This window comes from Polypterus senegalus, chromosome 17, assembly GCF_016835505.1.
Source record: "Polypterus senegalus isolate Bchr_013 chromosome 17, ASM1683550v1, whole genome shotgun sequence".
Lineage (NCBI taxonomy): Eukaryota > Metazoa > Chordata > Cladistia > Polypteriformes > Polypteridae > Polypterus > Polypterus senegalus.
The window spans coordinates 20,650,216-20,672,715 of NC_053170.1; the positions used below are offsets into that span (position 1 = coordinate 20,650,216).

At 43.9% G+C, this 22,500-nt stretch overlaps 1 protein-coding gene across 2 annotated transcripts; it reads right to left on the reverse strand.

Annotated features, from left to right (window-relative positions):
• Positions 1 to 331: 331 nt before the first annotated feature.
• Positions 332 to 13,071, reverse strand: rab42b (RAB42, member RAS oncogene family). 2 transcript variants are annotated; one of them, XM_039740054.1, is made up of 3 exons: positions 12,861 to 13,071; positions 10,734 to 11,502; positions 332 to 2,777 (listed from the first exon to the last, which is right to left on the reverse strand). In XM_039740054.1, exons 2-3 carry the CDS (start codon positions 10,946 to 10,948, stop codon positions 2,342 to 2,344), a joined length of 651 nt encoding a protein of 216 aa, XP_039595988.1. In that variant the 5' UTR covers positions 10,949 to 11,502; positions 12,861 to 13,071; the 3' UTR covers positions 332 to 2,341. The 2 variants fall into 2 exon arrangements, with proteins under 2 accessions (XP_039595988.1, XP_039595989.1); XM_039740055.1 differs by lacking the exon at positions 12,861 to 13,071 and having other exon boundaries at positions 10,734 to 11,516.
• Positions 13,072 to 22,500: the final 9,429 nt, after the last annotated feature.

Genomic DNA, 22,500 nt, shown 5'->3' on the forward strand with positions numbered 1-22,500 from the left:
GGAGTCCGTAGGTGAAGGGTCTAGTTGCAGCTTGCCAGTCAAAAAAAAAAAAAGCCCTTTGACTCGGATAACCCCCCTACAACCCTAATCATAACCATAGTGTAACGGGGCCGTAATGTTAATCATTGTCTAATATTATTGGTGTTACTTGATGTAGGGGCATTACATGACTGACCTCAGATACTGCGGTCTGCAATTACACTCTGTTGGTCCGTATAGCGTGTTGGCGGTAAGATCAGCTCTGGAGATGCGTCCACCTGATTGGCTGTCAGCAGCTTCTGTGACGGCTAGCACGCCTTCCTTCTCTTAGGTGTCGCTTTCACTTGACCCGCCCACTCGCAAACTTTGCCTCCAGATTGGCTGCATGGCTGTGGTAAAAGAAATCCCTGTTACTCGATTGGCTGACTGACGCACCTTCCTTCCCGAAAAACTAGAGTTACCGACTGACATGTCGTTCAGAATGTAACAGAAGATATTCCAAAATGCTCAAGAATTTCTAACGAAATGGGAACAAACTGTAAAGATGTGTAAGTAATTATGCTTTATTTGCAACGGTACGTAGTACCTGTCCATTAAAATAATTTAAAACTGCTTTATTGAGTTTTACATTATCAATTTTTCTGTGTAGGATTTTATTTATTTATTGGTAAACCATGGGGCACCCTTGACGGGCGGATACAATACACTTTTCCCCCAGCGCCATTATTTCATGTCTGTCTAATCGTCCTACATTGTCGCCTATCTAAACTGAGTTATCTGAGGGGTTCAGTCTGGAGGAGGGGATAGCAGAGTTCAGCATCTGCACATATGGAGGTTGAAATTGTTCCCGAAAAACGGAAAGGAGTTCAGGAGGCAAACCAACAGACACCGGTGATTTTTCCTCAGCTCAAAAACTCTAAAACCTCCTTAAAAGCAGACTATCGTTACACACCGAGAGGCAACCTGAGCAGCCGTACTGTTTGTTTTAACTGATTTGTATCTTCATGTGTATGCATTATGGCTTTGGTCATTTGTAATTGTATTAGTCCTGTCGACTTGTATGCTTTGAGCCTACACTCAATAAAGAGTGCTTTACAAGAATAAATTAAATTTCAGTTAATAATGACTTTAAATAGTGGAATTCTAGAGTTTGAATTTAAACTTTTATTTTTATGTAACAGTCCTTGATAAATTATAAAAACAACGTTCACAACAGCAAATGTTGCTCAACATTGCACGTACAGATAATACTACAGAAAAACTGAAATTAACAGGGCGATTTGAATAATATGCAACATACTAAGAAATGACAAGATTGCTCATTAATTTAAGGAAAATGATTCGCGTATATACAAGGGAGGTGCCCCATAACAAAATGGGCAAACAAAACTTTGTCTTCCTCTAGGGTGATAACCGAAACAATGCACAATTCTACAGCTAAGTTGGGAGAATGTAGTTTTGTAATTCTCACAATAAAATAAACACCTTTGTCATTTTGAAGTAAAAAGACGAGAGTCGTCAAGTTTTCTAAACTAGGACATTTTTAAAGCTAGATGTTTGAGCTCAGCAGAAGCATTTTAAACATTGCAGTAAAATAACTTGTGCTAAATAGGGACGTGACGGAAACACTGGAATGACCCTGCAGAGCAGCCGAAGCCACTGAAGGCGCCAGGCTAAAAAATGAGTAAAGCAGACCTTTAACCCAAGAAAAGAGTTTCTGAGCACAGAAACCAAAGCTGGTAAAAAAAATAATAAATTAACGCAAGGCTTAAAAATCCAAAAAATGCAGCCTTGGAGCCAATTGGCCCAGATTGGGTGTGAGAGGAAGCAACCAACAGACCCTGTCGGCTTCCTTTTATTCGTTTTCCTAGCTGATTGATGCCATGGCAGCGACGGGCAGTCCAGGAAGCTGCACTTGCAGAGCCGTTCACTCGCCATGCACTCCGGCCTTGTTGACTGATCTGTACCTTGCAGAAGTGAAAGTCCAATATCTTCTGAGATCGTTTTGAGATTTCACAGTCACCCTGAATCATCGGGTCAGCGGCTCTAGACGCCCCGCATGGCCTCACTGCCGCCACTGGACTAGACGCAGTTGTGCCTCTCATGGCTTAGTTTTCATTTTTTTCTTTGCTCTTTTCTTTTCGCTGCCACCCTAATGCCAAGGCTTCATCTGTTGAGGTTGCTTCGGCTCTCCTGAGCCGTTTCAAAATGACCCGCACGGCAGCTATCTTGTGGTCTACTCTGCAGTCTCCAGAGGTCAAAGATTCCATTAAAGCGGCTCCATTTTTTATCGTTTACGTTCTTTCATACTGGAATGCGTTATTTTGGTGTTATCAGAGGGAGCCTGGCAGCGGCTGACTACTTAGCAGGCGCAGGACTTGGTCGGCTCTTCCACGGGCACCGGCTGAGTGTCGTTGAGCTCCTGAGCCCGAGCAGCTCCACACTTGACTCCATCCCAGTCTTTGCGCAGGTGCAGCTCCCCGCTCTGCAAGGCCTGGTAGATGGCGCCACTGAGCTGTTGAAAGGCTTCGACCACATTGCTGTTGGTCTTGGCTGAGGTTTCGATGTACGGCAGGCCCAGAGAAGCGGCGAGTTTTTCACCTTCCTCACGGGTCACCGTTCTCTCCTCCTCCAAGTCACTTTTGTGACCCACAAGCATGAGGATGACCTTGTGGGGCTGGACGTGGGCAGATACCTCCTTGTGCCACTCTCGCACGCTCTCAAAGGAGCTTCGGTTGGTGATGTCAAAGACTATGAGCCCGCCGGCTGAGTTCCGGTAATACGAGCGCGTCACCGATCTGTAACAAAGCAGAGAAGAGAAGAGAAAGCCGTGAGCGAGGTTAGCAACAATGGCCAGGGGCAAAGGACCAGAGTGTTAAACACGGAGAATTACATCAACGAGAATTCACATTATGGGGTCCGTTAGGTGCACAGCCCACCAGTAAAGGCAGACTGGTTCGTGTGGGTGGATGGGGTATTAATAAGGTTATGGGGTCCAAAGTTAGAGATATCACTGTTGCTTTGTTATGATGCAGTGTCGCATGCTGACTTTCATGAGTTCATAAATGTTTTAGAGTTGAGTACTTTTTAGTTTCACTTTCATTTGGTGTTTTTTTTAATCATATTTTTGTTCTGCAACACTTCCTTGTTGAAATGACGTTGTTAAGACGCCCTCCGCTTATAATGCGTGGCCAGTGCAAGTTTCAATACTGTGGTGTGATGGGCTGGTAACATCACTTGAAGAGAGGCCCACCCAATCAACAGGATAATTCAAAGGGCAGGCTCAGCTATGGGGCACACCACGGACCCCCTGGAGGTCGTAGCAAAGGAGAGAATTCAAACAAAACTCGGTGCCATTATGAACAACGCTGCACATCCTCTCAGTGACACATTAGCACTGAGGACTTTCAGCCAATGAATCATTCAGTAGAAGTGGGTCAAGAAACACGACTGGGGGTCCATTATACCAACAGCAATACACCTGAATAATGTCTCATTGGGACTGGGTCTGCCAAGTCAGAGGTTTTCTTTCTTTTTAATTTTCATTGTTTTAGTCATTCTGGTGTGTGTCTGTTTATTTATTTAACTGGTTATGTATTTATTTAAAGAGCTTCTGTAAAAAGTCTAACATCTCTCTGGGGACAAATACAGATCTGTCAATCTATCCATCATATAGTGCCTTTCATCTATCCATCTTTCTATTATATAGTGCCTTTCCTATCTATCTATCTTTCTATTATATAGTGCCTTTCCTATCTATCTATCTATCTATCTATCTATTATATAGTGCCTTTCACATCTATTTATCTATCTATCTGTCCATCATGTAGTGCCTTTCTATCTATCTATCTATCTATCTATTATATAGTGCCTTTCACATCTATTTATCTATCTATCTGTCCATCATGTAGTGCCTTTCTATCTATTTATCTATTATATAGTGCCTTTCACATCTATCATATAGTGCCTTTCATTTCTTATCTGTCATGTCTTTTGGTATAAAATGGCACTGTTTGTTTCAATATCGACTTCATTTCCTTAATTTCCTCAGCTGTCTTCTTGCCCCCGTGAATTTTGACTTGCTCTGTGGTGACTTCCCAGTCTTAACCGTTTACATTTCACTTCTTGCTTTTATCTTCTGATTGTTGTGGTGTTATTTTCTAGCCCTCTTGATCCAAACCAGGGTCTTGGGGCAATGATGTGTTTTTGGGTGGGGGTCTGCCAGGTTCAATAAGGTGTCAACGCAGGACAAAACCCCGGACAAGGTGCCAGTCCATCATAAGTCAAACACACACACTCACACACACACCTGAGCCCGTTTGCCCAGCCTGCATGCCCTTGGGCAGTGCCCGGAGGAAGCCCACCCAGACTCCCTGCAGCGAGGACCCGGGATGTGAATGCTGCTCTGCTGTTTACCACCGTGCCGCCGTTGGGGTCTGTCATGGTGCGACCCTTAAGGGATTCCCTGACCCGAGTCGCCTCACACTTCCAGCCCGTCGCTGAGCTCCGACTCTTTACAGCTTCATTCTTAAAGACGCACGTGTAGCCCGTAGTGCTCAGTTCTTGCTTCAGAGAATGGCTTTGATTCATAAAACGACCGAAGGATAGTGAAGTGGACGGACTGCCATCTTTTACTTTGTATTTTTATGTGTGAATACTTTTGGAGGATGTCAGATGTGTGATTTGTATTGATGTATTTATTTTGCTCTTTCCCTCTTTTATCTAATGACTGAGATTGGTGTACACGCAGATTTAATTTGAAAATGGCTGAATGTCACGATAATATTTTCCTTTCTTCCTTCTTTAAGCACCACGGAGATGCGGTATTGCAATATGGGCGCAATCTCGAGATGCCGATCCGTACTCAATAGAAAGTGTTTGGATTATCGATCGGACGAATTTAGTGAGTTTTTAGACTTTTTCATTCACCTGTGGGCCCGGGTATCCATTACTCCCATTGTAAGGTACACAAACTGACAGGGAATTTTTAAAATTGATCAGAAATGCCTCACTTCAGATCGCAGTTTCATGTGACAAATTAATGAATACCAGGATGGTAAAGAGACGGCTTTGACTTGGAACTTATTGTTTAAATGTTTTTATTTTTTTCTTGGCTTTTGTGTTTTAATCCTTTGCTTGCTTCCCTTGCTGGCTCTGACTGAGTGAATGTGTGTGTGTGAGTGGGCCGGGTGGGCTTTTCGGCAGCCTGGGACCCCACTCAGGGATGACCCGCTGTGTGCCCCCCAGACCGCAGTCCTTATGAAGCGAGTGAAAGACGCTGAACCCCGGACATGCGTTCGGATTGATGGCGGTGCTGCAGTCGCTCAGAGTGGATGACAGCTTGACGTCTGCTGGCCTGGGGGGCTTGAGGGCCCTCATGAGGGTCCAGCGGACCGCCGGTTACTTGTTCACTTGAATGAAGAGCTTTCCGTGACCCTTTGGCGGCTGCCATTTCCTCATGCGGCGTTTCTTGGGTTCCCCTGCGGCTGCAGGTTTTCGCTCCAAAGAGTTTCTTGATCAGTGACTTGATTTACTTGGAGCTGCTCTCGTGGTTTAATAGCCGACGTTAGCTACTTGTCTGACTTTGCATTTACTGGACAAGAAATTAAGAAATATTTGCACTTTTTGGCACAGCCTGACTCTTTCTTTTGTCATTTTACTGTGTTGCGAGAAGTTTGCAGTCATAGTCATAGGAGAGCAGCGGACAAACGAAAAGGACTGCACAAGAGGAGCTGCTTCGGTGGGCTTGTCAGTAAGTAACGAGAATGTTAAGCAAGAACTGAATATTAAGAATAAAAAAAAAACCAAAATGAATTCATACATATTTAACATGAACTAGAAAATTACAGCTTACTTGATTAAGATAGGAGATCAAACCTGCAGCCATCGGGGCCCACAGGACTGCACTCTGCAGTCCACCAAAGTAGCCACTCCTTTGCAGTTGGAGACTCGCGCCAGGCACATCATGTCTGAGGGATTACGACGGACCCCCGACCGCCCTGCCTGTTTCTATGGAGACAACCTGACAAAACGTTCACGAGCTCCCACCTCCGGCAAGGCTGCTGTCCAGCTGGTTTTGGCCATGAAGGCCGATCGCTGCTGCATTGTCTGAACTTTGTAGATCTTCACGCTAACCCTGTCGCGTGCGAGAGCGACGTGAACAGCCTGGTGACTTCAGTTAACGGCTCAGAGTCTGTGGTCTGGATGATTGGCCTTTGTATTCTTATTTCTATTTTCTTGTACTGTCATTTGGAGATCCAGCCATCTTCCAAAACCGCTTATCCAGGGCAGGGTCGAAGGGAAGCTGGAGTCGATTGTAGAAACCACGGAGCGTAAGGCAGGGCGAGGAACAGAAGGCCACCGGCTTACAGCGTTAAGGAACCTTCTGGGCCTTTGGGACAACTGTGACTCACCATAGCTCTACAGTTCTTGAACGTTTGAAAAAGCTCAAATGTCCCTTTGGAACAAATAAAGTCAGTCTATCTATCTATCTATCTATCTATCATATAGTGCCTTTCATCTATCTATCTATCTATCTATCTATCATATAGTGCCTTTCATATCTATCTATCTATCTATCTATCTATCTATCTATCTATCTATCTATCTATCTATCTATCTATCTATCTGTCTATCTATCAAAGCGCGCCTTTACGTGACCCTATGTATTGTACTGTGTAATAATCCCTTCATTCATATTGTTTGTTTTATATCCTTTTTTTTATCATCATCCTTAGCGCACTATGGAGAGTTTCTATCATTCTTTTGTAAGATTTTTTTTATTTTATTAATTTGTTTCATTATCACTGTTGCTCACATGGGTGCCGAACGTTTAACTAGTGATGTGCAACGAATGATCGAACGAGTTCTTTTGTACTTGTTTTGGTCTCTGAACGAACGAACGTCCTGTTTCAATGATATTGAAGAGTGAATAATTTCGAGGTGTGCGCCATCTGGAGCTGTCATCATACATTCAGTTAAGTGGCTTCGGGAAACAGGCGATCAGTACCATACACATAGAATTACTAGACGCCACATGACCAGCAGCATCGTACGTCAACGCCGCCATATTGCGAGTGGCACTGCTGTGGAGTGAAGTAATCGATAAAGATGCCTCACACATGTGCTGATTGGCATTGTGCAAACCGCTGTACGCTCCAAACCAGATCCCGGGGGATTACATTCCATAGGTAAGGCTGAACAATTGTTTTGGTTATATTTGGCCATTAGAAAATCTAGTTTTATAATCTTAACGTTAGCTATGCCAGGCTAAGCTATAAAGCTTTGCATTTATGTGCTCAAGTGAGACTCCAAACAACGTGTTGGCTAAATGTATTTAGTCACTAACTATGTAGATTGTTGTTAGCTGTTAACATTTCTCAAACTTTGAAGGTTTCCCAAAGAAATCCACCTCAGGAAGCAGTGGGAGGTCAGGTAGCCCCTAGATGGGATTTTGAGAAAGCTGTCCTGTGATGTGTGCCGTGCTAGTTTGGTAACAGATGCTGTACCGGCATCATATGGTCAAAGCTACCACTCACTCACATTTAAAATACAAAGGAGGTTTGATGATTCCTTTTGAGGGTCCAGTCAAGGTGGTCAAAGTAGCTGAGCGTGTTATCCGACAGCCGACATTAGGGCAAGCTGTCAGTGTATCTTTGATCAATCAGTTTGTTCGGCCTGAGATTGGTTCAGGTGATGTGATTTTTTTCTCAAGGAGCACATTGAGGAAACACAATTTGAAATTGACAACCATCATTTTATGCTCACGTCTTTAGTTGTGTCTGTCTTCCACAAACTAAGGCTGCACCATATTGCCAGACTGAATACTCTCAAATTACAGGATCTGAGTGAGCGAGAAGGAGTGTTAAGTCTGGAGGAGATTGGTGAGGTAGGGGGGAGATTTAAATGTTCAGAGCGGGATTTAGTATCGTATTCAGTAGTGAACAGGGAGCCAGTGAAGCTGAGAGAGAGTAGCTGTAATATGTTCAGTGGATTTAGAACAGCAGGTTATTATCCTGGCAGCAGAATTTTGAAGAAGTTGTAAGCGATGGATACGTTTTTGTGGGATGTCAGATAGAATAGCATTACAGTAATCTATATGGAGGTGACTCGGGCATTAACCAATACTTCAGTACTGTGTTGTGTAAGAACAGGACGAAATCTAGAAATATTTCGGAGATGGAAGAAGGCAGTCCGAGAAATGTTACTTATATGGGAGTAATTATTTAATAATAATAATTATTATTATTTTTATTATTTAATAATTGCCATTATTAGTGTATAAGTGGTTGTAAATAATTACAATTAAACAGTTCGCCAAAATCTGTTGTATGTAAACGATACTGTTTTAAACGTTACTGCTTTCTCATCAGAAAACCCAGTTTCCACGTCTACCTGGATTAGTTTAAATGGCACTTTTGCCACTCGCAATAGGGCGGACGCGCTGACGTATCGTGTCGACTGGACAACCCAGTAAATGCGGCGTCTACCAATATATGTCTGATCAGTACGGTGATGACGACAACTAGCCAATGACTGACGTGGTAGATGACACCGAGCACCCCCCGCCCCCCCGACTGAGTGACTGTGACCGTCTCGCTACACGGACTGTGCTTGAATGAACCAGTATGCCCCCTACTGGTCTGGAGAACCGTTGCGAGATCGTTCACAGACTGCAGAGAAGAGGCTCGCAGTACAGGGCAGTGAAGTAGTTCACCAAAACAATCAGTTCATGTACTGAACCGAGGAATGAACTGCAGGCGAGAGACTCCATTGAGAGTCCATTGAATCGCAGCTCAGGTCACGGATGATAAACGTGTTTGGCAGGCGGCATCACAAAGGACAGGATATCAAAGAAGGAAATTGCGGGAGATTCATCCATACCTGATCAGAATTGTATTTTGTCATATTTCAATGCTCTCACACTTTGGTTGTGATGTGTGCACTATTTTATGGTTCAGTTTGTACAATTTTTTAAAATGTATTCTTCAGGGGGAAATCCTGTTAAAAACCTTGGCGAGATACTAAAAGGGCAACGTTGAATCTTTATCAAATAAAAGGTGAATGAAGATCACAGAGCAGGGGTCACTAACTCCGGTCCTGGAGGACCACCATGCCTGTAGGTTTTCATTCTAACCCTTTCCTTAATGAGTGACCTGTCTTTGCTAATTCATTTTCATTGACTTGCTCTCAAAGACTCAGACCCCTTGATTGTTTCTTTTTCCTTAATGAGCTGCCAAACAATAATGAGATACAAAACACGACCAGCAAACCGTATCGGTCACACAATATCTGAAAATAAAGAAAGATGAAGGGTCTCAGGGATATCGGTCCGCTCAGGTCCCCTTAACATTTTAACGCTGCTCTTAGAAAAGAGGAAATCAACAACGTCGGACACGTCTGCTATCGCACACTGAGAGCCACGGAAATAAAGAGCGGGTTCAATTCACGACAAGACTCGCCGACTGATGAAGCAACTGGTTGGAGTGAAATTGGTTGGCGTTTGAGGCCCTGCCTTACAGTAGGTGGTCTTCTGTTGGCTTACTCACTTCATATTTCATTTCTGTTTAAGGAAGGAAATGAAGCAATTCATGGGAGCAGAAGAGAAGTCAATTCAAATGAATTCACAAGAAGTGGATTAGCAGCACAAACAGGGCACTCATTAGGAAAAGGGTCAGAATGAAAACCTGCAGCCACGGTGGTCTTCCAGGACCGGACTTGGCGACCCCTGCCATAGAGCACATAAACACAAAATGGAGTCGCCTGAAACAGTAAGGAATTGTACAAGAATCCAAAGAGTGGTCAAAAGACAGCAAACGGAGCGCAGATCCATTAAATCCCAATCAGCCCATTAGGAACTCAGTAACTCAAGGAAAACTCCAAAGTGTATTCAGAATGAGCGGCCGGGGACTGCCGAAGACCCCCTAGACTTGTAGGGCAGCTGGCAGCTCCTGGCGGTGATTGGCAGGTTCACCCACAAAAGACATGGAAACAGCAGACAATAAGAGAAAGTACCACGAGTGCACCTCAAGTGGAACAAAAAAAAAAAAGACATAAAACGAGACTTTGGACCCCAGCGGGGCTTCATAACCCCCCGAGTGGGCATTTTGAGGTATTTCTTTTGAACGTTTTGTACTAAGGAGCCCTTAGCTGCTCACAACATGTAGGGGCTCTAGAAGTGCCTGGTAAGCGACTCCTAGACCAATCAAAAGCCAGGACTCGCTAGTGCCCGCCCTCTCAGCTCTGACGGGTAAAAGTGACAGTTTTCATTAAAAGTGGTGCCACTGAAATAAACACATGAAGAAATGATTAAATCATACATAACGAAGTAAGCATCAGAAACATTTAATTATGTATGCTCGTGTATCATTTTCTCAATATTTGTATGTATTTGCGTATTTATTTAATTGTGCCTGGTGGATCGTCAGCGGTCATCCTTTTTTTTGTATTTTGCTTCACCTTTTCTTATTCTCTGTCTCTTTTTTTTGCCCACAGTGTCACTCCCATTAGTGCCACTCCCATTCCTGCCCCTAGGTGGCAGCCCGCCTCAGGTGTTGTGGCCATGCGGCTAAGGCACCGGCCTGCCGCTCACGACGCTGTTAGTCGAGCCCAACAGAGCCACTTAGCCTGCCAGGGGACGAGCCACACAAACAGAAAAGACAATGACGACGTGAAAAAAGCCATTCCTGTTGACCTTTAAAGACCACCAAATAGGCCTGAAAGGCGAGGTGATGGACCCTCTAATCTCCACTCACCTGAACCTCTCCTGCCCGGCCGTGTCCCAGAACTGCAGCTTGACTTTGACCTCCGGCTCCACCTCGAAGAACTGCACGTAGAAGTCGACCCCCACCGTCTGATTGATGAAGCTGATGAAGACGTCCTCAGTGTAGCGCTTCAGCAGGGACGATTTGCCAACTGTGGAATCTCCGAGCATGATAATCCTGAACTGATAGTCCCAGAGTGACTCCATAACTCCTGGTGGGCTATGCCCGAGTCATTCAAGTGCGGCTCCTTTGGATTTCCCCTTAAAAAGTGAAAAAAAAAAAAAAAAGAAATCTAAAGGCGCAATCAATCTGCGTCCCGGCTGTGCCTCGGTCTCTTGGCAGCCACACACTGGAGAGCTCTGCTTTGTGTCGGAGGTCTGTGAGTGTGGAGTGTGGGGTGGGACTCAGCGTGTCGACACAAAGGTATGCGGCCTCGTAGCAGGCAGGAACTGCTTGGAGCCGCTGGGCGTGCCATGATGAGAGGGAGAGAAAGACAAACTTCTCCTTTCTGGCCTCGGAGCTTCTGTTAGTTTATCATGTTGATGTGGGCACAAGAGAAAGGAGATGAGGCGCAGGAGACCACCGCAGCCAGAGAAATCAAAGCGTGAGAACTGGCAGCTCCTCGTCACATTCCGTTAGGGGGCTGCGGCTCGGCCCTTTCATGTGCCGCTGAGGGGCTCGCATTTTAGTTGTCGTGTGCGACTCTCGGCTCATTTCCTTGTATCTGTCCGTTTGTCGCTTCCTGCTGTGACAAATTCCTCTGTGGAATAAAAACACTCCCTTGGGATTAAAGTTCATCAATCAATGTAATGACAAAGTGTGGGGCTGAGCAGTAGGGGAACAAAATGAAAGAAAGAAAGAAAGAAAGAAAGAAAGAAAAGGAAAGGCCGACTGCCTGCTTGGAGCGGCTGGAGTCCCAGTGGCCATCAATCTTGTGTTAATTCCTTTTCGCTGCCACATTCATCAAACCACAAATGCTCACCACGTCACGGCCTCAAAGCACAGAGTCCTGGGTGCAAATCTCAGCCCACTTCCCCATCAGTGTGCAGTTTCTCGGCTTTCCCCGCATGTCCCCCTTTTCCATCTCACTTTTCCATCTCACGTCCTGCTTTGTCTTACATTAACTGGAGACACCAATGCATGAAAGTGGGGGGCGGGGAGTGTGCCCTGCAATGGAGTGGTGCCCACCTTGTGCCTATAGCTGCCAGCTTATTGGGACCCTGAATTGGACAAAAGGTTTTATCGAACAGATGTTTATGAACCTGCAAATGACGCGACTCAGTCAGGGTCCCAATGAGTCAGTGGAGGGAATTAAACCAGCAGCACCATGACACAAGCCCACCGCATTCTAACACGAGGGGCTTATAAGCAGGGGCGTCTCTAGCGTTAACACTTATCTGGAGCTTAACACCCCTCTGTTAATGCACTTAGTTGCAAACTGGAAGGGTGAAATCCCATATGCAGTTTTGCATCATTGATGATGGGGGGTCGCCACCCGTGGAGGTTTAGATGAACCATCCATACATATCAGGTAGCATAACAGAAGGAAGGGGGGGCCGGGCTGCCAAAGGTAAAGAAACTGGGGGGTGTCTCTGAAGAATAGGGTCTGGGCATCTGTGACCAAGGGCTAAAGCCCCAGAAGCCCACTCCCAATGACACCACTGGTTAGTGTGCCAGTCTAAATGGGCATGCTAGGCAAGAAAGAAGAGAGCTATGTACTAATAAAAGAAATGATTTTCTTTCTTCCAAAGTGGCTTACAAATGCCACGTGCCCAGTACAGTTATACTTTTAGAGCGCTGTAAGTTTAAGACACTCAACTTGAGACCACTCAGTGACCAAATGACTGACATTAAACAGGAGGTCACTTTACAGTGTAATGCAACTGGCCACAAGGGGGCGACACCTCCATGACTGGAGCAATGTTTTACTGAATGGAGTCAAAGGGCATGGGAGGCTGTGGACCGGAAAAGGTAACTATCTTTCTTTCTTTCTTTCTTTCTTTCTTTCTTTCTTTCTTTTCCCTGATGCCCTTATCCATGCTTAATTTGCTTTATTTTTCAGAGAAAACCACTGATACTCATGCAAGTTAAAGACAGGGGTCTGCAGCAGTTACTCACCTCTGGAGACTGTCAAGCCAAAGCAGACGTGTCTGTGACTTCCTTCAGATTATTGCTGCACCTCTGCATGTATGGTAAGGGATTGCAATGAATGCCTTTTTCATTTCAGTGTCCTCTCTGGACGCCTCGGTTGCTCAGGCCCCTCCAGGTGAATTGGCGCTTTGGGCTAATAGGAACTGAGCAGCTGTTCCTCTTCTGTTATTTCACTCTGGGGTGCCAGTAAGTCAGTAATGTGCCTTGAACTGGCAGCCTTGTGTGTTACAGTCCAGCCCCTTACGCATTACTGGCCACGTTTCCAGCCTGCTCAGTCAGCTGCTTGGATGGCTGCTACGCTACACAAACTCCGGATATCCTGTTCACAAGGTGTGCCTCTAAACAGAGTGTCCCCAGAGTGACAATACTGCACGCATGCCAGGGATTGGCGGCTTTTAATACAGAGCATGTGAGACAGTTGAGGAGATGCATAGATGGGCGTGAAATGAATGCACATCACCATCTTTGTACAAAGATTTGAAGAAGATGGCTCATCCTGGGTGTAAGGCCTAGCCAGCTCGCAGTACGCGAAGAGCAGGAACTTGTTTTGGAATGGATGTCCCTGGAAGACATGGTGGTGGACTTCAAGTGGAAACTGAACTGACCAAAGGAGATCCACAGGAATACAGAAGATGGCACTAAGTGATCTTAGCATTGCCAGTGATTGTGATTTGAGACGGCAGCACTGTTTGTGCACCTTCACCTTGTGAGCTGTGGGTCTTTCATTAGCTGGAGGTCAGATGGATGTCATTTGTGTCTGCACACAGGTGAAGTCATTACCCAGAAGGCTGTGGTTTAATGGTTTCATTACATACCATTATGACCCAGTGACCAGGCCTCACCATCATTATGCTGTATGCTCGTCTGATCAATCAGGTGTTTGCATGCAATGGGAGTCCATTCAGATCCCACCAAACACCAAAACTGTCTCATTTGGCCATTCCTGTAAAGCAAGACGCTGAACAAACACTCCTGACCGCTTGCCAAGTCCACACACACCGACTGGATTTCAGAAGAATTACAGCAAAAGAGAGGTAGTGGGTTATTTAAAGAACATTTATTTATTTCTTCATTTTTCACAACACATATCAAAATACAACTGTGATGGTCTGAAATATATAAAGCGTCAACAAGTTCACAGAATACAAAACCCAGACTAGGACATAAAAAAATAAATGAAAACGTGGGGCAGACTCTTCAGTCACACTGAACTGCACAGAACGAGCCTGTCCAGTACAGAGTCCTCCTAAACACCTACGAAAAGGTCGTCTTCAAAGATCACATGTCTGGTTGCGTTCCTCAAGGGGCAAAGCTTTAAGAAAAATTTAGAATTTCTGATTTGCATGGGACTAGGAAGAGAAAGCCTGTGTCCAAAGGAATCCTGCTCATGATTGTCCTATTCAACTTTTTAATGGTTTGGCTCTTCAATTAATGTGAAAACATCGTAAGAGGGAAGAAGAACAGGATTGGGGCAGACAACCGATGGAGCCTGGAGACCTTCCTTGCTGGCGACTGAGGATGTGTGAACCATTTGTGAAAGCTACATCATCTACTACTCTTGGCCTGGGGCCCAACATATTTCTCGGGATGCTGATCTCATCAGCTAGCCAACACGTATGTCTTATTACTACTATTCTACCCATAAGCTGAGGCTCAAGTTACTTTGTGTTTCTTCTTAATCTCCTCATGGAATGAAGGTTTAGTGTTGGAATGGCTAATCAATCAGCTAGTCAAGGCTCATACAACATCGTACTTTAGGAGCGTAGAAGACCAACCTCATCGGCTTCCCAAAGGTTCCATGAGATACTCAACATTTACGTTGCACTTGACTGCTTGAGAGATTGATCTGATCTGATAATGAAGGCTCAAGTCACAATTTATCAATGACTCGGCTATCCTTTCTGTTGGCCAGAGCTGGTCAATATCTCTTAGTCAAGGCCCATGTCATAGTATCCTACTCGGGAGGCTGATCCATCATCTGGTCAAGACGGACATCTGACTTTTAAAGCTTGAAATGGTGATTCAAAAAGGTAGCCAGGGCTTAAGTTAGACTCTACTAGTGTTGGATCATCACTAAAACCTTGACTTCCGTACCAAACTTAGTTACAGATAACTCATAGTGATGGACAATTCGATTCTCTTTACTGTTTAAGTGAATTGATTCCTTTGATTTGTTTAGAGTCTGGCGTATGCGAAAAGTCTTCTCTCTGATTTCATCACAAATGTATAATTTAATAATCTGAACATTATTTAGATATATATGCACAATATATGTGTATATAATTAACATCATTTTTATTATTAATAGGTACATAATTATATAGAAATTGGTATCTAACTATATATTTTATACATTCCACATACCATTGTCCAGTTTCTCTACTCAAAGCTTGATTACACATTTAAGACACATAATTAAAATAAGGCATTTTGTTACAGAATCACGAGTGAATTAGAATGTGCAACTCGTAATGATTCATTCACAAATCAAATGAACGAGAATCTTCAGACTGATTCTCGGGTAGCAACTTATTTACAAATCAAATGAGTCGAGACTCGTGAGTCAGGCGCTTCTTGCGCATGTTAGTTTAAAAATCTACAAGTGAAGAGGAAAACGTTGACGGCATTTTGCAGGACATGCGTATGCTTTACCATTTCCGTTGAGCTCCACTGAGATGATTTGTTTGTGCTCGTGAATCGGTTCATATGATTCACCAAAAAGAGTCGTTCAAAATGAATGAATTGTTCGTGAATCGCCCATCACTATTAACTCAAGCTGGCCTGACTCCACTTGCCTCTTCAGAGGCGATACAAGTGCCACATTGCCACCCCCTTGAAATTTCAAGCTCCATGATATATACATATTATAACAAGAACCCATTCCCCTTGGAATTTTGAACATGATGACATATGCATATTGTAACGAGGAGCCCTTGGGGTCTCCATGGCATTTCTAGCGTACAAATGTTACTCCAAAGAGCGGATTGGACAGACCGCTTCACCGTCTAAACTCCTCAGTTTATCAAAACTTGCATCATAATTTACCATGTGGAATTATTTTTATATTAGTTAGTCATAACCCAAGTTTTACTTTATTGTGGGGAAGGTCAACTTCATCAGGTAGTCCAAAGATTATGTCAAAATGTCATGACTGGTAAACTGAGCTCATAAACTGAACTCAAGTTTTATTTGACAGGCTTAGTCCATCCAAGGATTAAGCCTCATTTTACTAAGTGGAAGGCACATTTCATCTGTTAGCCATGTGTTAAGTGACTCTTCACTGCTTCATCAGCTGACCTCATCAGGTAGTCCAGGCTTAGGTGACTCTGCAGTCTTTGAGAAGCACACTTGACTGTTTCACAGTCTACCCTCATCATTTAGTTCAGTTTAAAGTCAATGTAGACTAATGTTCAGTGTTATTCAGGACTCATAACGTGGATGGCTGGTATCCTTCTTTTAAAACTATTTAAGTCAGGGTTAACTGTTTGGAAGATTTATCCAAACATTTAAGCGAGGTTTATGGCCTAATTCATTGCTTGGAAATGTTATCTCAGGGTGTATGATACATGTTACTACTTGATATGCTGATCTCACCAGTTAGTCCATGCTTAATCACCATTAGGTCAGGCTATAGTGCTTGAAGAGGTGATTTGCTGACTGGTGGGCTGCTTTCATCAAGATGATCTTGTCAGCTAAAATCAGGTTTTCATGACTGGGAAGATCTGCCAGATTATTCACAGCTAACTTTAGAATTTACAATGTAGAAGGCCGATATCATCACTCAATCAAGATGCAAATCACACTTTGTGGAAGATCTTGGCCCACAGCAGAATATATTGCTTGGATGTTTTCAGGGATTGAAGTCACACATTACTGTTTGGAAGGCTGAGCTTGTCAGTGTTTGACTGGGAGACAGACACCAGACATCTAGTCAGAGGGGATGTCAGACTTAACCACGCAGTTGCTGATCTCGATGTTTGAGGATGTCAGATAACACAACTAGAAATCACAGCGAGAGTCAAATTAGCACAGGACAGTTTCACAGGATTGCAAGCTCACCTAATTTTTCAAACAACTAATAAAATGCTCATCCTATCTGGTCACTTCTCAAAGGAATACTCCACCCAAAAATTACATTTTTTATATGCTACATACCCTATGTACAAGAAAAATGTTTAATCTCATGTTTTCTTGGAGAAAGTACATAAGAGAAATTCTTATGAACAGGATCAATAGATTATCAACACTGCACAGTGGCAAATGTTGTAAAAAAACACCCATGGTGCACAATCTCACGTTACCCCATGTCACATGATCCATGTGTTTTATACGTTTGCTAGCTCAAAACGAAGGAATTTGTGCCAAAATGTTGTTAAATAGTTACACAAATCTCAGCCTGCATGTCAACAGGAAATCAAAGAGTCGCGGGAGGGACACTCTGAATTGAAACCAGGACTCTTGACCAATAAATGAATGGGGAAGGCGGGTCTTCAAGTCAGACAGTCCCTCCTGTCCACCTTTGGCTTTACTCTTTGCGTACGTGTTGAGAGTTATGGAAGTAACTATTTAACAGCATTTTATCAAAAATGCTTTTGTTTTGCTTGTTTGGAGCTAGTGGCTTTTGAAAACGTGAAATATGCGACATGAGCAACGTAAAATGTTTTCTTATTGTTTACATGGAATGCTTTTCACAGCATTTGCCACTGTCGAGCACTGGTCACCTATCAATCTCATTTATGAAAATCTCTAATGTATGTATTTTCTCTAAGAAAACATGACATGCAATTTTCTTCTTGGCTACCCCTACAAAGTACATGGGGTAAGTAAAATCTTAGCTTTATTTTTGGATGGAGTGTACCTTTAACATATTACGGGCACTCTACCCGACAGACTAACCCTCTTAGCTTTGAGAGGTACCATAATTTCACTAGCAGACAAGGGGCAAGGGTCACAACTGCTGCTGATGCTATTCAGTCTATGAAGTTTTATCTTTTATGAAAAAAATAAAAAGAGTGGTAAAGAAGTCTCTTTTCAACCTCCAGCTGAGCAGCGCTGTGGTGCATGGAAGACACAAATAAAGAGACAGCACACTTTTAGCAATGGCAGTCTGCAGGATTAGATCTGATTGTCATACATTGATTGGTTAAGTCCAGAGGAAAACCAGGAAAAGGAACGAAAGGCAGATGTGAAGAGTGGCAGCGTAAGGTCTTAAGGCATCCTACAGGACGCCCGTTTGTCACGTGCTCATAACACACCAAACCAACATCTCCATACTGGGTGAGGTGATAACATCAAAGCGAAGCAATAAGGACACAACTGACCATGAGCCATAGATCGTGCAGCCAGAGCAGCCATGCTTTGTGCAGAAGGAAACGACAACTAGACTAGAGGCAGGAAACACGGAATCATTCATGTCGAAAATGATTAGATATCTGACGGACAGAAGATCAGGCTGTGTTCCAATTATTTACAGACATTTTAACATAAGTGACTCACTCACAGTCACACAGTTGGGCCCAAAGTTGCAGCCACTTTGCCACACCACCTGCTGCTTAAAGGCATACAAATGTCATTGGGCACAGCAACCCTCTGGTTTGTTTCTACACTTTTGTTAACAAGAGGAAAAAAAATAAGACGACTGGTGAGTGCCGCTTTTTGCATAAACACGGGCTTTCTCACAAACAGGGCACGCAGTTACATTCAGTGCTATTGAGGAAAGGCAGCAGGTTTGAAAAACTGAAATCCCAACTTCTAACAACACTGCACCCCTAGGTGAGATGTGTGGGCACCGAGAAGTGTTTCTCTAGCCTGACTAGTTGGACCTAAACCCACCCATAGCAGTCTGGTCACTTGGTTTCAGTGCTTCTGGGTTCTTTTTGTTGATTTTTGGTATTGTATTGTTCAGTCTCGTCCCCTTTGTCTTGGGAGGTCTTTGGTAGCCTGTGATGGACTGATGCCCTGTAAAGGTGTTGTTCCTGCCTTGCGCCCCATGCTTGCTTGGACAGACTCCTGTTATCCTCACAACCATGCTCATACGCAGGGCCAGATTAAGGTGGGTGCTATTGATGCTGCAGCATTAGGCCCATTCCTGAAATAGGCCCAGATGAAAACAGAAGAGAATTTTCCAGAAGCTGTTTTCCTTAGCTATTTTAACCTCAAAATAATTCTTAGAATGAAATTTGGAGTCCGACTTTCGGACGCCTAGACACAGCGTTACTTATTATACAGTTTATATTGTTCTTTGCGCTGTGATGTAACTATAACGTTGTTGTGTTTATTGTTAACCAAAGATTTCAAGTTAATGCTATCAATTTTACATTAAACAGTTTATTTAGTAATTTGGCTGTGTTTTTTGCAATATCTTGGGGATTCTTGCCACTTTATTATTGTTCGGTAAGTGCCACGTAGTAAATTTTTCACCTTGAAAGTTAGTAGTACAGTAAAAACCGATGGCTATTTAAATGGTTATCTGTAAAGGTGAAACTAATCATCCGGCCTGTGGGCCCGGCATGGATGTTTAGAATTTTTAAAATCCTCGACAGGATTCTGGTCTATTATGAAATTTAAATCGTGGACAAATTTTTACCCTCAAGAGCCTGAACTGAGTCACTTTGACCCAATGTCTCTGCAAATTCATTTTTTCTTACTCTGTTTTGTAAGAGAAGGTTTTCTCGCAAACGCAAGTTGCGTCGCAAGCAATGAAGGCTCCTTGGTCGGTCTGAGTGCGCATGTACGGTGAGTGTCGAATGCACACGCACCAATGGCGAGAAAAAATAGGCCTTTTTTGCGCTGCAGCATCAGGCCCAATTTTGTCTTAATTCCGGCCCTGCTCAGGAGAAAGTAGGTTTAGTAGACAGATGGATGGTCTTTGGTAGTGAAACATTAAACCAGGCTAACCAGAAACTTCCTCCTGCCCTGCTTAGGGAATCCCCTCACTCTCCCAGGACAGTTGAGTGATGGAACCCCCCCGCCCCCCTTTCCTCTCCATGCCTAGAAGGGTCCTCACAACTACATGTAGAACGTGCCTCAACTGGCTTCATTTCCAGCTCCGCTAAGCCCCTCACCCTGCCACGGACAGTCAGCGACTCTAAAAAGGAAGCTTATTTCAGCCGTTCAGATTTCTTCATCCAGGGCTTGTGACCATAGCTGGGGTTGAGGCGGTTATGAGAATGACACATTGGGTGGGCATGACAAGCCATTTCTGCCGCCCACCCTGACCTACATCTTATTGTTTCACAACATTTAACCTTAATGTAGTCAATTAGATTTTTTTTGCCAAAAAAATCAAATGGGAAAGTAAAACATTTCATTTAATCGATATATACATAAAATGCTAAGGGCTGTGTTTTTCTGTCACGCGATTACTCACGAACCACTGGGCCTTACAACCGTGATCTTAGTCTTAATCAAAAGCTTATGACCTGATTGTGGCAGGCGAAACTCAACATTTGGCTGACAGCAACCCCCTCAAAGTTCTCAGGGTTTATGTCTTTCTTATGGCAAACTGCATAGGAGGGTCCAGCGGCAGACCTCCACAGCGCTGTGGTTTAGTAGCTCTCCTGAAGCGCCAATTGCATTGCACGTACGTGTCACTTGGGTTATTCATCAAACCCTCCTTAAACCTTAATTTTAACCACAGTCTAACTGGGCATATCATGTAACATCACTGGACATACAATCCAAAGCGACATTCTCCTCAACGGATGGCGCTCTGGAGGTCCGCTGCTAGACCCACATAGGAGCAGTTGACATGGCAGAGAGAGAAAAAGAAGAGCAGTGACATCTGCTGGGCATAAAATAAATTGCACAACTGCTTATCTAAAAGGAACGAAAAAGAGTGCCAGCTCCAGAAATGGCTGTGCGCTGAGCATAAAACAAATCGTGGAAGCAGAGGCACACAGTTATGGCATAAAGAAGAACAAGTGACACAACCTCCAAACGGACCGTAAAGCCAAACACAGGAGGCACTTCATTTACAAACTCACAATTACTTGTGACCCACCGGGGCTAAAACTGTGACCTTGGTCTTAATCGAACGCTTACAACGTGATACATGCTGGTGAGGTTGGACATTGGGTTAGCATGGCTTCACACCAAACAACATCCACACATCTGTGTATGCCTGAAGAGCAGAAGTCAGAAGGGTTACATCGGCGATGTGCTCATTGTGGAGCTTTCTTTGATCACACTGGAGAATAAGGAATGCATAGCTAAAATCAAAATGTTCAGCATGCTCTGCATGAGCCCACCTTTATTTGAGGACCAGAGGTCTGTGTCTTTTTTAGTTATAAAAAAAAATAAACGGAATGAATGGGCAAAGAGCAGACGATTGTCTTTCAGTGTCAAGGTGTTGGCGGAATTAGGCATGCAGTGAAAGTGTGACACAAGTTGAGGCTCTGTCACTTGATATGTCACTCTTGTATCTGGTCCCTCTGGCAAATTCAATGTTAAACAGCGGGCCATTTGCCAGTCTAACAATGTTACCTACTGCATTTCTGGTGAGAATCGTCCAGCCATCTACGTAGGCGACACAGGGAGACGGTTTCAGGAAGCGTTGGAGCCGTTCAGATCGTAGGCTTTCTACCCTCTGTGTTTGTGTTCCTTCACAGGGCTTCAAAGACACTTTTCAAAGAAAAACAGAAGAAGTCAGACTCATTCTCAGCCTTTCTACATCTCAACCTTTTAATCTCTCCCTTCATCTTCTCTAATGCCAGCCTTTTCTCACCTACGCCCATGTTTTCTCAGCTCTGGCTTTATTTCCTCCTATATGTGTTACCTGCTCTTTCTTTCCTTTTCAGTTGCATACCTAAACCTACCTTTACAGCCAATATGTTGTGTTATTTTACCTTCTTTTTCCCTTTTCAGTGTAACTGCTAACATTTATTTCCTTTGCAGATGCACGCAAACTTCAAACCAGAAAACATGCCAGCTTCTCCATCTTAGATAACAGCATTGTCAAACCTGCTAGTCTTTCATATTTTAAAACTTGCACATTTACATGTTAAAATTAAGAAGGCTGCGGTGGGTAGCGCTGCGGCCTCGCAGTTAGGAGACCCAGATTCATTTCCTGGGTCCTCCCTGCATGGAGTTTGCATGTTCTCCCCGTGCCTGCGTGGGTTTCCTCCCACAGTCCAAAGACATGCAGGTTCGGTACATTGGCGATCCTAAATTGTCCCTAGTGTATGCCTGGTTCTTGGGTGTGTGTGCCCTGCGGTGAGTTGACGCCCTGCCTGGGGTTTGTTTCCTGCCTTGCGCCCTGAGTTGGCTGGGATTGGCTCCGGCAGACCCCTGTGACCCTCTAGTTAGGATATAACGGGTTGGATGATGGATGGAATTAAGAAGGTCACGACAACTAACAACACCTTTAAATTGTTGAGAACGATCATACATCACATAAGTCTTTCGCCTAACATCCATAAAGACAGGCTGAAGTTATCATTTTGCCTGCCTAATGTTTTTTTTTCCACAATAGAAGGCCATAACAAATACATGAGTGTCTTAGATAGGTTATTTCTAAACAACTTAATTAATTATACCCACGGCACTCCACTTATCATGAATATATAATGTCTGTTGGGCAGCAGCTCTTCCTGGATGAACACTCTGT